Below are 16,758 nucleotides of genomic sequence, written 5' to 3' on the forward strand. Positions count from 1 at the left end.
GTCTAATTTCATTACTAGCAACACAGTAAGAGCAATATCTTTTTATATAACTTATCATATTATAAATGTCTTAATTTAGTAGATGAATAGTAGAAAAATATTAATTGGTTGGATAAAAAATTATTTATACATTTAATAATATCTGAAAAACTATTATTACACTTGTGAATTCCAACAAAATAACATAAAAGTTCTACATAAGATAATGTGACATACCACAGAAAAATTACTTTAACATATAGATGGCTACCTCAAGATGTTTATTTCTTTTTGCAATCTCACTTGGTGTCTTTCCATCTTTGGTTTGTAGCATTTTATTAGCTCCAAGTTCAAGCAACTTCAAAACTACATTTTTATGACCTTGACGTGCTGCCCATGTTAAAGCCTATAAGGGGAGGAAAAGCGGATTGCTTAAAGAGAAGGAGTGTACATGAGATAGACAGAAAATGTTTCCAAGAGTATTAATGGCACAATAAAAAAGAGAAAATGGTTAATTAACAGGATGATGCAATCTTTTCATTTAACAATATAATATAAACATATTTCCCACATTGTAATGTAAACATACTTCCTACGCTATAATTGCAAAGCAGATTGCAATATTCACTGATTTTATAAAACCAAATAATATTTTAAAGTTAGGCACTGTTATGGAACAAACTGATTTATTTGCCAATCACCAAAATGTTTTCTACAAAAAAAGAATCCTTAGTATATTCAGAGTCCAGGTTTTGTTGTACATTATAACTTTTGTCATGAATAATGACTACAAGAGTCAAATAATTCCTTTTTTTCTATTCATTTGTTGCTGTTTTTCACCAGTGATAATATCCTAGCTCTTCTATAATTATTACTTCTTAAAAACCCTCTTTGTAATAAAACAACCAAATATCTATTTTGTAGATTATCAACAATAATAACAAAATAGCAAAAATTAAAAAGAAATATTGTAAAAGTGTTCCTTACAGCATAACCATTCTCATCCTGGGCATTAACTTCTGCTCCATGTGCAACAAGGAGAGCAACAACCTGAGGGTGACCATCCCGTGCAGCATACATTATAGGAGTCATAAGTCTTCTAAGGAGGAAGAAAAAAAGAAAATTTGTTTTAAGACTGCCATTAACAACTGCTCAATTTCATGAATTTAATTATACACAATACTATCAGTATTATTTTGAAAGCAAAAAAAGGCATAAAAGTATTTAATAAGTCAGGTGATTTAAAAATTTAATTTCTAGCAAAAAGTAAATATAAAAAAAGAGATGACACTTAAAGTACTGAATGCTAACACAGCACCCTCTAGTGAAGAAAAGTATTAAAATATCACTAAACCACACTTTCTAATGATTTATTAATTTATATATTCACCTAGGAAATTATTAGGTTACCTGCACTATGCTTATGCTGGGGATACAGTGATGAATTACACAAATAAGGCTCCTACTTCACTGGATTTGCTCATTCTAAATGCTTATTACATTTTATTTGGCAAATTGCCAAAAAATGTAAAATTTAAAACTTTCCCTTATTTTTTAATGTATCCTTATTATGATTCTATTTTAATTTAAGACTAAAATAATTTTATTCTGAGTTGAAGGCTTACTCCAATCAAGAAAGAGATCAGTCCAATAATTTAGCCTGCCTAACATTTTTTAAAAGTACTTTCTGGGAGATTTGATTTACAAACAAATAACTTCAGAAAACAACAAATAAAATAAGTTCAAAATTCTGCATTTTTATCTAAGAAAGTTTATGTTGGATATTCCTATTACTTACAATACCTATAAACAGAAATTTTCTCTATAAGGATTATTAGTGTTAGGTATATTCTGAATTTGATTATTTCATACCAATGTTTATAGCAGAAAACAATTCACACATTTATCTGTTTCTTCTGTTTCCTAGTATAATTCGATTGTCTTATTTTAAACTATATGCTAACTTAAAACATTCCCTCCTTTACCTTGAATGTTCCCTACCTAGTTGTTTTATTAAGAAAGACCATTTTTATAAAGTGAAGATAGGATTTTCTGGATAATTAAGCAAACATAAAAAGTACATGCTTTTTATGAAATTATGAATCAACTAATTATTCTAATTCTTTACTACATCTAAATGAGACCTCCTGGTGTCTCTCCTCCATTCCACATCCCCCTCACAAAGCCCAAATCTGTAACCTCCTCAAATCTTTCCTATTTCACTAAGCCATCATTAAATTCATTACTCAGGCACAGGACTAATTAATGAGTCTTCTCTATCACTCCATATATAAGTCATCAGGAGGTCCTACAGGCTCTACCTTCAAAATATATTCTGCATCTGAGCACGTCTCATCACCTTGTTGGCCATGGCAGTAGTCCAAACCATATCATCTTTCTCTGACCTGTATTATCGTAAAAGCCTCATAATTGTTTTCCATGCTTTTAATCTTGTCCACTTAATTCTCTTTAAAAATGCCAAGTTGTTCCTTTTCAGGGGAACAATGTTACACTGGTTTCGGACTACTGAAAAAAGCTGAATTTATCAAATGGAACAGCAAAATCCTATCCAGTCTAGCTTATCCAAAATTAATTGACTTTTTAATACTGTCTAAGTGAAACCAGCAATAATGTTGCATGACAATTCTGAAAGGAAAAAGAGTAATTCTAGTATTTCCTTCTTGTTAAAGTTTAATGAAGTAACAATTTCATTAACTCCACAGTAAAATTTTTAAAAATTATATTAACTGATCTATTCAAGTAACATGGTAACTATTTGTGCTACTGACACTCTTTCAATGCTAATTTTCATTTTATTAAGATTCAATGTAGAAGCTGGGTTGTGGCTCAGTGGTAGAGCACTTGCCTAGCATGTTCGAGGCCCTGGGTTCAATCCTCAGCACCACATAAATAAAGATATTGTGTCTGACTACAACTAAAAAATAAATATTAAAAAAAAGATTCAATGTAAAGAAGTCTTACTCTTTTCAAACTACTGCAATTTGGTTCTGCTTGCTCCTTCTAACAAACAACTTTTTTTTAGCTTGTTGTATTTTCATTAATTTTGACTTTTATCGTTATCAGAAATTTTCCTTTGTTTTACTTCACTTAACACTAGTAATGTTTAATATCAAAGTGACTTTCACACTCTTTTTCTTCAACCATTCTAATGATCAGGATTTAGCTATTTTTGTTGTTGTTGTTGTTGTTGTTTTTAGGGCAATATCTCGGTCTTTTAGGTGATAAATCAACTACGTTCACATTTAGTATAATGACTGGTATACTTGACAAAATTCTTTTCTGTTTTTGCTGGTTTACTACTCATTACATTTTCCTCTTGAAAATCTGGTGACTCTATGCTTAACAAAAAAAATCTATTAAACATTATATTTTTCTTTGCTCTTAATATCCTGCAACACATAGTACAACTGCACTCAAAATGTTAGCTGTGCCTCTACTCAAGATGATGACTTTACATTCCGATGTATACGCAAAAATGTCTTTATTTTGCCCTTACTCTTGAATGGCAGAATGACTAAAGATATAATTACAGATCCCAAGTTTATTTCTCAGACTATTTGTCTCCTTCCATATATAGCTTCTATACTGTGAAATACGATAGAAATTTCTGTATAGAAATTGTCTTGTTAGGTAAACTGTCTCTTTAGTAAGCAACTTTAAGGAATTTTGCTTTATTCTTGGTATTTTGAAGTTCACTGTGACGTGTGTTTATTGTAATTTTAAATTAAAATGTATATGCTATCTATTTGTGTATTAATTTGCCATGAGCACAATAGATCTTTTAACCCTAAGGATTTGTGTCTTCAGTTTGGGAATATTCTTGACCATTATTGCTTCAAATACAGCATACCTTCCATTTTCTTCTTCTGGAACTCCTATTAGATACATGTTAGAGTTTCTGCCAAGATTTTTCATTTCTTTTACCTTTTCCTTGTGTTACCCTCTGTGTTGTACTCTAGGCAATTTCTTCATATCTAGTTTCTAGTCCATTAATACACCCTTCAGTTGAGTCTCTTCTGCAATTTTTCATTTTATTTAGTTTTAATAGTCAACAATGGTTTTCATAATTCACTGTACCTGTTTCATAATCCCTATTTGTTATTTGTAAAGGCAAATCCCTCTTTTATTCCTCAGAGCAATAAAGTCCTTTTTAGATTCTATTTTCACTAATCTAAGTCAATCTTTTGTAGAATTTATTGTCCCTGTTTCATTTCATGATGCTTACCTTGCCTAGATTTTAGTGATTTATGGCTGTACACCCACCATTTAGATCCTCTAAATACAGAAGACTCAAGTCACTAACCTTCACTTTGCCTATTACTAATGCAGTTTTTAGATACTGCCAGAGTTCCCATCTGATTCTTTCATCAGTTATTTCTTTTCCATTCATGTCATTCATGTTCGTTGTTCACTTGTATCTACATATTTGGTTTTGCTCTTTAGAATGGGATCTATACTATCATTATGTTCCCAAACTGGTCATTATTTGTGATTTGAAAACCAAATGAAATTTGAAGTTTAGTATTAAAAAACTATCTCATTTTATACTTTTTTATTTCTAACAGTTTCTGAGTTGATTATCTTGGGTTTACCAAATATATAATCAATATAATCTTAATTATAATTTTGTACTCTCTTTCCTAATTAAAAAAAAAAAGATCTAATGGCTTAATCTGAGGGAACAGAGTTTAATGTCATAAGTTGGAGGTCAGCAAAATTTTCCTGTAAAAGGCAAGAGAGTATACCTTTTAGGGCTGGTGGAACACACTGGGATATGCATGCCACAACCACTCAACTTTGCTGTTTTAGCATGAATATTGGCATAGACAAGACATAAATGAATCAGCACAGCTGTATTCCAATAAAGCTTTAGAAGTCTGTCAACTTCTGGTTTAAAGTACAAACTATGGTTTATACTAGGTTCAAATCTAACTTTCAGCCTTTCTTGGGTGAATAATATTAAGCATGTTTCTTAAGTTTTTATTGCCTCAGTTTCTACACATATGCATAAAAAATACTTTCTACACTTGTGGCAATTATTTTTTATACTACCATAATCTGTGATAATGAATAATAATGTTCAGTAAGAAAACTACCAGGCACAAAAAAAACCACTTTGTCATTATTAGTTATTTTTATTAACTACATTTCATTTTCTTTCTTGCTTTTTTTTTTTTTTTTTTTGCATAACTAGAATGCTTAATCTTTCCTAAAACAATGGTAAAGCAAAAACAAAGGCTGCTTATAAGAATCTTTTCTTGTTCCTGACATCAATGCAAGTGCTGGTAGTGTTTTTCCATTAAGCATATGACTAGTTTTGGCTTCAGATATATGTTTATAAAATTAACTATTCATCTAATCAAACTTTATGAAGGTTATAAAAATAGAAATCTGAAATAGATTTTTAACTTTCATAAAATGCCATTTGGCATCTATTATAATGGTAACCTTCCTTATCTTAACAAAAAATACCTTGACCTAAAATATTTTCCCTAATATTGAACCATTTTTCCATAGTTGACATGAATTTTATTTGATCATGGTATATTATTAATTTAATTTACTGATAACATTAAATTTACTGATACTTCATTAAGGATTTAGGATTTTGTATCTATGTTTATAACTGAGATTGATGTATTTGTTTTTTGGGGGACAGGTAATCTCAGAACAGTGTTGTTGCTTTATTAAAAAAGGAACTGAAAGGCTTCTAGTTTTTTATGTTCTAGGACTATTTAGACAGAATTAGTGTAATCTGTTCCTTGGAAGTTTAAAAGAAGTAACTTGTTAAATTTTCATCTGATACTTTTTTTGGAAATTAGGTCTCTAAATTTTTTTTCTCAAAAGATGAATAAAAATCACAACATAAAAATTCTTTTAAAGTATACATACAAAACAAATTAGAAACAGCACCTTCCTCACATATAACAATAAAAAATTCTGTAAGATGAAATATACAGAAAGATCTTGTAAACAAGTAAAATACATTTGGACCACCAAATAAACTCCCAACAGACATGCGCAATTAATACACAAATATAAATATGTAACAAGAATGTCTAACACTAATCAAAGATTACTGAAAAGCATGTAAGCAAAAAATGAGGCATCATTATTTGCAAATCAGATTGTAAAACAGAGCATAAGAAAATATCTAGTGCTGTCACTATGTATGGCCTCTCAACTATTCTTGCAGATAGTTACTCAACTTTTTCTGAAGATAATTTAGTGGGCTGGGGTTGTAGCTCAGTGGTAGAGCGCTCATGTAGCATGCATGAGGCACTGGGTTCGATCCTCAGCACCACATTAAAACAAAATAATGTGTCCACCTAAAACTAAAGATACTAAATTTTTTTAAATTTAATAAAACTAAAGAAATGTTTTTTAAAAAGATAATTTAGTAACACCTCTCACAATGTTTAATATGCATAAACTTTTGTCTCAGTAATTTCACTTTATGTGTTCTGTAAAAAAAAAACAAAAAATCCATGCAAGGTGCCAAAAACATTCTCCATAGTACTTTCGTGTAACACTAAAAAACTGAAAACCATCCAAATGTGTATTTGAAGTTGTTGTAAGCAGCAAGTAAAACCATGTGAACCTGAGCAATAGTGGTTTCAATGGCTCTACTGTATTTCAAGACAGAGTTTTTTATTTTTATTTTTAATTATCAGCATAAGACAAGACAGAGTTTTTATTTTTAATTATCAGCATAAGAGTCATTAAAATTTTGAAAAATAAAATTTTTCAAAATTGTAATAGAAATTTTTATTGTGAGAATTTTAAATAAAAAAATGAAAATTAAAAAACTCTATTTTGAAGTACAGTGGAGCCAATGAAACCAGTGTTGCTCATATTCATGCAAATTAGTTGCTGTTTACAATTCTGAATATACAATCCATGGCTTTGGCAAGCGCAATAATCTTCTGGTTTCAATTCACCGCTGTCAGAATAACCTTTAAAAAACATTAATAAGTTCATTCTTCTTAAATTGTTCAACAGCTTTCAGGATCAAATTCCTATTTTTTGTAGCTTGGATTATGGGAGGTAATTATCTAGCCAATGCCAAATTCTGACCCATTTTTGGTTGTACTATTTAAAACTACCTGAAAGAAACATGATTTTTCCTCTTTCTCTACTTCCCCCTTCCTCTCTCCTGAATAATCATTCATACCATCTTTTAATTGACTTAACTCCTATTCATTCTCCAAAACTAAAGTCTGGGAAATTAGCTTTTAGGAAACTTTCACTTGTTATCTAGTTTCGTTAAGCTTTCCTACTTTCTGTGCATTGAGACATCCTCTATTACATGGATGTCTTACTATGTGGAAAATGCCTATTCTATGGTAATCTTTTCTACTGTATTGTCAAGTTCTTGAAGCAGGGACTGGCTCTTCCATTTTCTGTCCCTACGGCTTAACACATATTAAGTGTTTAACAAAAACCAGCTGAATTTGCTAGTGATATTAAGTAACTTTTTCTTCCTCTACCATGTTTCCTTAAAAATTTTAGTTAACAGTTTTTAAAAAGTGTTGTTTTAAAAGAAAATTTAGGTACATTATGTAAAACCAGAATTAAATTTTTTTCCTGGACGATACAGTCTTTAATAAAAAGTCTTTTTGGTTATTCCAATAAAACCTCCACTAGAGGGCATTCAAAGAAAAGTAAAAACAAAACTCTCAACCTGGCAAGGGGAAAAACATTACTTGACAATGGTGTAATTTCTCTGATCTAAGGGTAAAATAGTTAATTTGTATTTATGTACATTTCAGTATTGTGTACTCTTTTTTAATCTGCTTAAAACAATCATAGCTTGGAGATTAATGATACAATTATGATAAACTATTATTGATAATGATAAAATGCTCGGAATTAGAAATCCACTTCCAGCCATCAGTCATTTTATTAAACTAACACTGAAAAAAGCTATAAAATCTGGCAAAATACAAAATATGTCTGAAGGTTGCTATGGTTTGGATATAGTTTGGAAGTCCACTAAAGGTTTATGTGTGGAAAGTGTGGTCTCCAAAGTGGAGGTAGGAGATGGTGTGAAAACATTAAGAAGTGAGGCACAGTGAGAGGTCCTTGGGTCAATTGGTGAATTCCCTTGAAAGGTATTCTGTGTGTCCCTGGTTAGCTCTCATAAAAAGATTATAATAAAAGCCCAAGCCTCACCTCACCCAGTCTCTGGTTCTGTGTGAGATATGACTCCTGCTTTCACACGTTCCCACCATTGTTTCTGCCATGAACTCTGTAAGTCCTTACCAGAAGTAAAATGATACAGGTGCCATATCCTTGAACCTCCAAAGATGTGAGCTAAATAAGCCTCTTTACTTTGTAAGGAGTCTATCTTAGGAATTTAATTATAAATACCAAAACTGACTTATACAAAGGTATAAGAGAAAAAACAAGGATGCCAGAACTTGAGAAGTTTGCAGAACTTCACAAGATTGCCAAGGTCATAAAAAGAATAAGTAACAGGATCTCGAGCATGAATTTCTGATACCAAGATATTGCACAAACAAATGATTTTTGATTTTTTTAAAATAGGGTAACTTCCAGTCATGGTGGCACATGTCTGTAATCTTAGCAGTTCAGGAGACTGAGGCAGGAGGATCACGAGTTCAGAGCCAGCCTCATCAATGGCAAGGTACTAAGCAACTTAGTGAGACCCTGTCTCTAAATAAAATAAAACAGAGGGCTAGGGACGTGGCTCAGTACCCTGCCCACCCAAAAATAGGGTAGCTAGTTACAGTTTTTTCTTAATAATGAAAAATTATGACTCTTACTCTCATACTATAATTTTACAATTAGGAAAACAATATAAAAATGACAAATGAAGGACAAATAACTTTATTAAAGCTTATTAAGTTTATTTTTTGTATTCTCATCAAAAACTTCTGATTATTATTACACTGTTGAGGATCAACATACTAAATCTAGATAATTTATAAATAATAAATTATGAACTCATATGCTAGTTCCCTGCCTTCAACAGATAATTCTTTAGGGAATTCATTTTAGTAGAATAATTTATTTTTTTACCTTTGTCCTGTTCATTTTCTGCTTTTAAAAACACCAGCTGATTTCTAAGTATATGAACAGACACGTTAATGCTATGGAACACCAAGGTTGTTACTACATACATGTAAAATTGCTAACAAAGATAAAATCAGTTCTAACACATAAGGAAAATACAGGTAAATAAAAAGATTAGGGGATTGATAGGCAATTTATAAAAATATATATAAAAAGTTAGTAATATAAGGAAAGATGTTGTAGTGAACTGAAAATTAGAAAATAAAAACTACAAAAATGCTCAGGATGGGGATGTAGCTCATTAGTCCCTCTCCAAAAACAACAACAACAACAAAAAAAAAACCTTATACCATCACAGGCTCATTTTTATCCATCAGACTGATAAAACCACAAAGTTTAACATATATAATAGCAGAATGCATTACAATTCTTATTACACATATAGAGCACAATTTTTTATATCTTTGAATATAAAGTATGTTAATACTAATTATTAATGGATAATAATGGATGCTCTCTCACATAGTTCACAGTGTAAATTGGAAAAACTTTTTAGACAACTATTTGGATGTCGTTTGCAAAATTTTGAATGTACAAAATTTTTCAGCATTTTAATTTCTACAAGTCTTTTGCAGAATTAATATGTATCAAGAATATCATCATCATCTTTGTTAAGGCAAATATTTTAAGGCTTACTCTGTGACTGGGTACTGTTTTAAATACCAAACACTTTTATGAAGTGAGTGACATTTTTATGTCTGTATTATAAAAAATAAACTGAACAAATAAATAACTCAAATTGCAGTGCTAGTAAATAATAAAGCAGGGATTCAAACCTTGGCAATCCGACTCATGAGACATTACTCAAACTACCATACAACACAAGAATGTAAATACTACTAAGTACTAACAAAGATCCCAAACACATTTCTGAGTGAAAAGAACTGTGTGTGTATGTAATTTAAAATAATAATAAAAGAGAATGAAAACACTGGCCAAACTGATTAAAGCAGATATCTCTAAGATAAAAGTTCAAGAAATTTGTTTAGTCAAGGAAAGCTCACACTTTACCACATGGACTACATATTATTTTAATATTGTATGACAAAATGTATTGACTATTTATACATTTAAGTAGGACAAGAATAAAATCACAAAATAAATGACATTTTCCAGTAACATTTTCTAAACAAGTTATTTTAAAAAACTGTTTCCAAAAGAATGTTTCTGCCTGTATTTTGAAAAGAAAGACGTATCACATATTTACCTACAATTAGAAAACAAGTTAGTATTAACATACTTTATATTCAAAGATATAAAAAATTGTGCTCTATATCTGTAATAAGAATTGTAATGCATTCTGCTATTATATATTTAAAAAATAAAAAGAACAAAAAATAAAAAAAGAAAGAAAACAAGTTAGTATTGAAAGCCAAACTTTAAATCTACCAAGCTGCTCCAGTGACATTTACAATCAAATTTATATTCTAAGAAAGAAAGCAACATTTTTCCCAGGAAATCTTCTGTTGATTAAAACAGGTAATAATATTCAATAAGTTAACAACCACACAGTTATTACGTCAAAACCTTGGGCATTAGTTAATATGTGCTATCTTATCAATGGTAATAAAACATCTATTGAAATTAAAATGTCATATCATTTTACAAAACTCTTATCTCATGACTAAACAATATGAATATAACAAACTCTTATGCTAGAAAAATTGCTTTCTAAATGAAAAGAAATCTCTCTTTTTTAATACAAGGTTTCAGTGAGGAAGAAGAACAAACTCTCAAAAACTCTAAAAATAAAATGTTAATTACATGCAATTTTTAAAATATTATTATTACTCTAACAAGAAGAAAGCCAACTTCATTCTTCAGGCTAAATTGAAGTGTTTCAAATTATGTTGTGTATTCAATAATCTAATATAGACCTTCTCAAAATTTTAACTTATAATACCATTTTTTATTGCATTGTCAATATAAAAAGAAAATAAGAAATGGTAAGTCCGTACAACATCATAAATGTCAAGTTCCAATTAACTTGATCAAGGCCACTTTGTTTTCAGGCCTGAATATGATTAAGCTAAATTAAGTAAAAACATTACTCTGTTCAATACTTCCTTATTCAGTTTGTGGACTTTTTAAATGAAAATATTCAACTACCTACTACAATTTACAGAAAGACAATAAAAACAAACAAAATACTCAGATATAGGCAGCTTAACACAAATATGTGTTTTGTAACAATTAAAAAGTCATGCTGTTTAATTGGTTTGTGTTGAGAACTCCTAAATACAGGTAGAAAAGATGGGAAACATAAGTACATTCTATTGGAAGATGCTGTTTGGATTAAATTATTGTAAATATCCTTATCAAACTTCTGCTACATCAAAGGCACTTACATATTTGAGCACAAATTTTCTGTTCTGTACAAATAACATACCTTGTACCCCTGAGTTATAAGAATTATTTAGACAATATTTAAAAGCAATTAACATGGGGCTTGGTATACAGAAAATATTCAACAAAAGTTTGATTTAAAAACAAAAAACCTAATGCCCTCAAAGAAAAATTCTAAAGCTAAAATAAATAAACCAGTAAATTACCATATCGGCTTGACACAGTATACTATGCTAAGTATCCTCTGTAAAAAGATCTAAGAGAAACACAAGATGTGATTTGTGTCCCAGCAAGTTTAACTTAAAAATGGATTTCAAGTTGCCAGTTCTTTAACATTAGTCCCACAGGAGGGAAAATAAAAATAATAAAAGAAAATAAGATTAAAAGAACAAGCTAGATACCTATGTACAAATTATGGAAAGCCCATTGTGAGGTATTAAATTAATGTTATTTCCAAAGAGATTTTAAACAAAAATTTTAAAAAGAAGTTTCCATAGAAAACAAATAATAACAGAGTTGACACACACACACACACAAAATACAAACGAACAATTCAAAAATGTCCAAAATACTGATTTTTACTTCTAGTAATAGCAAGTTAGATCAAAATTTGGACCAAAATTTTAAAGCATCTAAAAGAGCTGGATGAAAACAAATTTCAATTTCTTGAAAACTGTAGAACTAAGATACCAAGGAACCAAAATCTAGATAGCAAAAAGCCAGAGAGGTGAAGGTTACATTCACAGTTGTTTTTTCCCTGAGGACATCTGCCAGTTCAGTTCGGATGGAAAGCTCATTTTGGTGGCCTTTATATCAGGAGAAACAAAACTGAAAGCCCTGGGCCTATAGGAGGTAGAAAGCTTGATAAACCATAAAACCATAGGACAAATTAAGCTGAGACTCAAGGGTCTGTTTCTCCAGGGTTAAGGATAAATCAGTTCTTCGTGTTGTATACTCCAAAATGGTCCAGAACTTCAATCCCAAATTTAAGATTATACAAGTCCTGGATTGATAATACCCCAAACATGTTTTAAAAATATACAAAATTCTCTCTCATAGAACCTCCTAAGCCATATAATTAGTCCTATAAGCATATTTTAAACCTAATGACTAGCACCTAGTCATGAATGAGGAGCATGATAAACATTACTAACAGAAACAAACAGATTTCAGAAATGGAAATGCTCAATCTAAATGATATGTTTATCACATTAAAGAATTTTGGGGGGGAAGCAGGATGTAGTGGGGACTGAATCCAAGAGCACTCAACCACTGAGCCACATCCAAGAGCCACATCCCCAGCCCTATTTTGCATTTTATTTAGAAACTGGGTCTCACCGAGTCACTCAGCACCTCACTTTTGCTGAGAACTCGAGATCCTCCTATCTCAACCTCTTGAGCCATTGGGATTATAGGCATGGCCACCAAGCCTGGCTACAGAAATTATAATCTAAAGCTTGAAAATAGTATCAGGGAAAAAAATGAGCTATAAAGTGACACCACAATTTTAAAAAGAAGCAAACCAGTTCTAGAAAGTAAAAAGTAACTCAAATTATTGATTCAACTGGTGAGTTTAACAACAGATTAGAAGGTGTGAGTTATAGAACTGTATGCAGTATTCAAAAGGGATCTAGCTGAACAATAAAAATATAAATATTTCATGTATATAAATTATATACAATTTAAAAATTGCAAACTACTACAAAATTTTTTCAGTACCACTCAGAAAAATTTCTAATTAAGTATAAAAAATTCAACAGCTTCCTGTTAATTTTTATTTTTCTATTTACCAGCTTTTAGTACAAACTGAATCAAGTGATTTGATTCAAATAACTCATTTTCACTACAAAATCTACAAATTCCTAGAATTATCTTTTTGTTCCTAACACACATAAATCTTTCTCTTTTGTTTCTTTCAATTTATCTACAAACTAAGACCCTGTCTTTTGAACTATTTCCAAGAATGAAGAATTTCATGCTACTTTTACATATCAGAATTGGGACTTCTGTCCCTAGTTTAGAGGTTGACTGCTAACACTGCTCTTACTTTCACTTTATGAAGAAAGACTATGGGTCTCATTTTAGTTTTTAAAAAAAGTTAGTGTTCAATGTCTTTTGCAACTAGTAAGTATATGACCATGTAGCTTTCATGAAAATTATAAACTTTATGGCCAATTCTTTACTTGTGCTGTTTTTCTTGAAAGGTAATTTTTCTCAGCAAAAGAGTTGCTCAACAAAAGGGAATATGTCAACAGAATGAAAGTAAATTAATCTAAAGATGTTTTTCTCCCTCACATCTAAATAATGGTTCCCTAAAAAACTTCTGGCACATATTACCTGAAACTAAATAAAAATAATATGATTTGTCTATATAATCCCACAAATTTCACTGTACTCTAGGATTTTTTCCCTTTTATATGGATGTATGTTATGCCTACCCCAGAATATTCATTAATACTATCTTTATAAAATCTGCAGCTTAAAAAGCACTATTTACCATGACTTATTTTCTTTTCTGGACAAGAAAGAAAACACAATTCAGTAACTGTATTGGTTCAAGCTTTGAACATTAAAGAAGACAAAGTAGCTGAAAGTTGACTTTTCAAGTTATTTCTCATATCTATTAAATACATAGCTTTCTTTCTTTAACCATGCTATAAAATTATCTATTTTAGTTGAGTACATACCAATCTAAATCTTGTGCTCTTTCAAGTTCATTAGCTTTTCTAGGGTTTTCAGCATTAAAATTGCCTTACAGCATGATAGCTTTAAGGTTTTTAGTATGAGATACTAATCTTGTGTCATTTTAATTCAAATGTAATCTGTTTTACCAGATATATTCTATGTATCTTAAAGATGCCATCTAGTTCTTGAGAGGCAAAATAGTCTAAAACCTATGACATTGGCTTACTTAACTTCATATTAAGTATTTAGAAGATGGTATAAGTGAGAGGGCAAAGACCTGACTATCTATAATACTTTGGGGAAAATAGTAAAAGAAATTTTAAAATCTGAGATACATCAAGCAAAAACCAATTTTCCATTGAACCCAGAAAAGCAAGTCGTATGCCACTTCAAAAGGTATAAATCAAAACCACAACAGATTTGGAAGTGTACTTTAGCTAGTGAAGTACATGTCCCAATTTCAAGGTGCAAGTTACACCTAATTAGGGATATCTTTTTAAATTTTTTTAAAAAATATCTTTCAGTTATACATAGACACAATACCTTTATTTGTTTTACATGTACACAATACCTTTGTTTGTTTGTTTATGTGGTGCTGAGAATTGAATCCAGTGTCTTATAAGAACTAGGCATGAGCTCTACTCCCAAGTCATAACCCCAGCCCTAATTAGGGATATATTAAATGACAGAATAAAAATTTCTGTGAATTGATGTGTTAAAAATATGTAGATAGAATCTTTTTCAGTTCTTTGTAATCTTTATTTGTTTAAACATTGATTATCTACTGTATAAGTCTTGGCCTTTTTCATACTAAATCAGGGTTTCTCAATTTTGTCATTTTGGGATTGGTTATTCTTTGGAGGGCTGTCCCATACACTGCAGGATATTTAGCAGCCTATCTGACCTCACCCACTGAACACAGTGGGTAATGTCTGTCAGGTATGAAAAGCAAAAATTGCCAAATGGACATTGCCAAATGGCCCCTGGGAAGCCAAAGACCACCCTTGAAATCACTCCAATTAGATCAAAATCGTTTTCATCTGGTAATTATCTAAAGATGTACAGTATTCATTTTTATTATTACAGATGTTTCAACAGATCCAAGATTCTTTTCTTTTTTTTTTTTTTAACATAGTACTACCAGCACCTTTATTTTAGACTTCTTTTTTTTTTTTTAATTTTTTTTTTATTGGTTGTTCAAAACATTATAAAGCTCTTGACATATCATATTTCATACATTAGATTCAAGTTGGTTATGAACTCCCAATTTTACCCCAAATACAGACTGCAGAATCACATCGGTTACACATCCACATTTTTACATAATGCCCTATTAGTAACTGTTGTATTCTGCTACCTTTCCTATCCTCTACCATCCCCCCTCCCTCCCCTCCCATCTTCTCTCTCTACCCCATCCACTGTAATTCATATCTCTCCTTGTTTATTTTCCCATTCCCCTCACAACCTCTTATATGTAATTTTGTATAACAATGAGGGTCTCCCTCCATTACCATGCAATTTCCCTTTTCTCTCCCTTTCCATCCCACCTCATGTATCTGTTTAATGTTAATCTTTTCTTCCTGCTCTTCCTCCCTGCTCTGTTCTTAGTTGCTCTCCTTATATCAAAGATTATTTTCAAGATTATTTTCTATGTATCTAGACACTATTACATGTAAATTACTACCTAATTAATCGGTGAAGTCTTAGGCATATATAAACACTTTCAATATATTGTCAGTATTTGTGTAAAACTTGTTAAACAGAGAAAGTACTTAACAGGCTTTACTTCTATAACTTGATCATCATATTCTTTTGAGTGTATTAATAGAAAACTATTGTTTGATGTCAACTGGTCCTTCTCAGTCCAGATGTCTATAATATTCCTCTAAAAGTTAAAAGTTCAATTTTTATGATATCCCCTTCTCTTGGTACTCTTATATAATTGGAACTAGAAACTTATGACCTAATTTCATCCATCAACTATTTGGCCAAGTAAACAAACACTGTTTATGATTTTTAAAAATTCATACTATGAAGTGTTTAACAGGATGATAATGAAAAGTATCTTCAACATTTTTGAACCAACAGTAAGGCTCTTACCTACAAGCTACATTTGGATCAGCATTTCTTGAAAGTAGCAGCTCTACACACTTCAAGATCTGTTCTTCAGAGCCACGAGCAGAACATGCAGTTATCAAAATAGTCTGCTTATCTACAATGAATAACAAAACAAGGAAATAACCTTATACTTTAGGAAGTATATCCTCATACTTTAGGAAGTATATCTAATTGACTTCCTTACCTTTAAAATATTCTATATGTTTATTGCACTCTAGAATTCTACAAACTCTTCCCAAATCTTATGCATAAGATTAATTCACCAAAACAAGAGATCAGGGATAAATCCCATTCATCCCCATTTAGTATATGCACAATGCATTTCTTAACTTCCTTCCTCTATTCCATTTCCTCAAGAGAATAGCAAGTGATGAGGCACATGACTGTGCCACACTGCCTGAATATGAACAGTTTTTGGTTGATTAAAATTTGCCTTCCTCAACTTATGACTGGAAAACGAGCTGTACTCTCTGGTTTCACTTCTTCTCACCCATTTGACAGTTCTTGAAA

At 30.8% G+C, this 16,758-nt stretch overlaps 1 protein-coding gene across 1 annotated transcript in view; it reads right to left on the reverse strand.

The window, feature by feature from the left end:
- Asz1 (ankyrin repeat, SAM and basic leucine zipper domain containing 1) overlaps positions 1 to 16,758 on the reverse strand; it is a 42,667-nt gene that overhangs the window by 19,838 nt on the left and 6,071 nt on the right. Inside the window, exons 4-6 of the mRNA XM_046422507.2 lie at positions 16,231 to 16,342; positions 967 to 1,078; positions 251 to 385 (exon numbers count right to left, since the gene is read on the reverse strand). Coding sequence (XP_046278463.1) covers positions 251 to 385; positions 967 to 1,078; positions 16,231 to 16,342 — 359 coding nt within the window. The remainder of the gene's footprint in view (positions 1 to 250; positions 386 to 966; positions 1,079 to 16,230; positions 16,343 to 16,758) is intronic.

The sequence above is a fragment of the Marmota monax genome, unplaced genomic scaffold (assembly GCF_021218885.2).
Source record: "Marmota monax isolate L192 unplaced genomic scaffold, Marmota_monax_Labrador192_F-V1.1 WCK01_AAM20220418_F8-fsc00027, whole genome shotgun sequence".
Classification (NCBI taxonomy): domain Eukaryota; kingdom Metazoa; phylum Chordata; class Mammalia; order Rodentia; family Sciuridae; genus Marmota; species Marmota monax.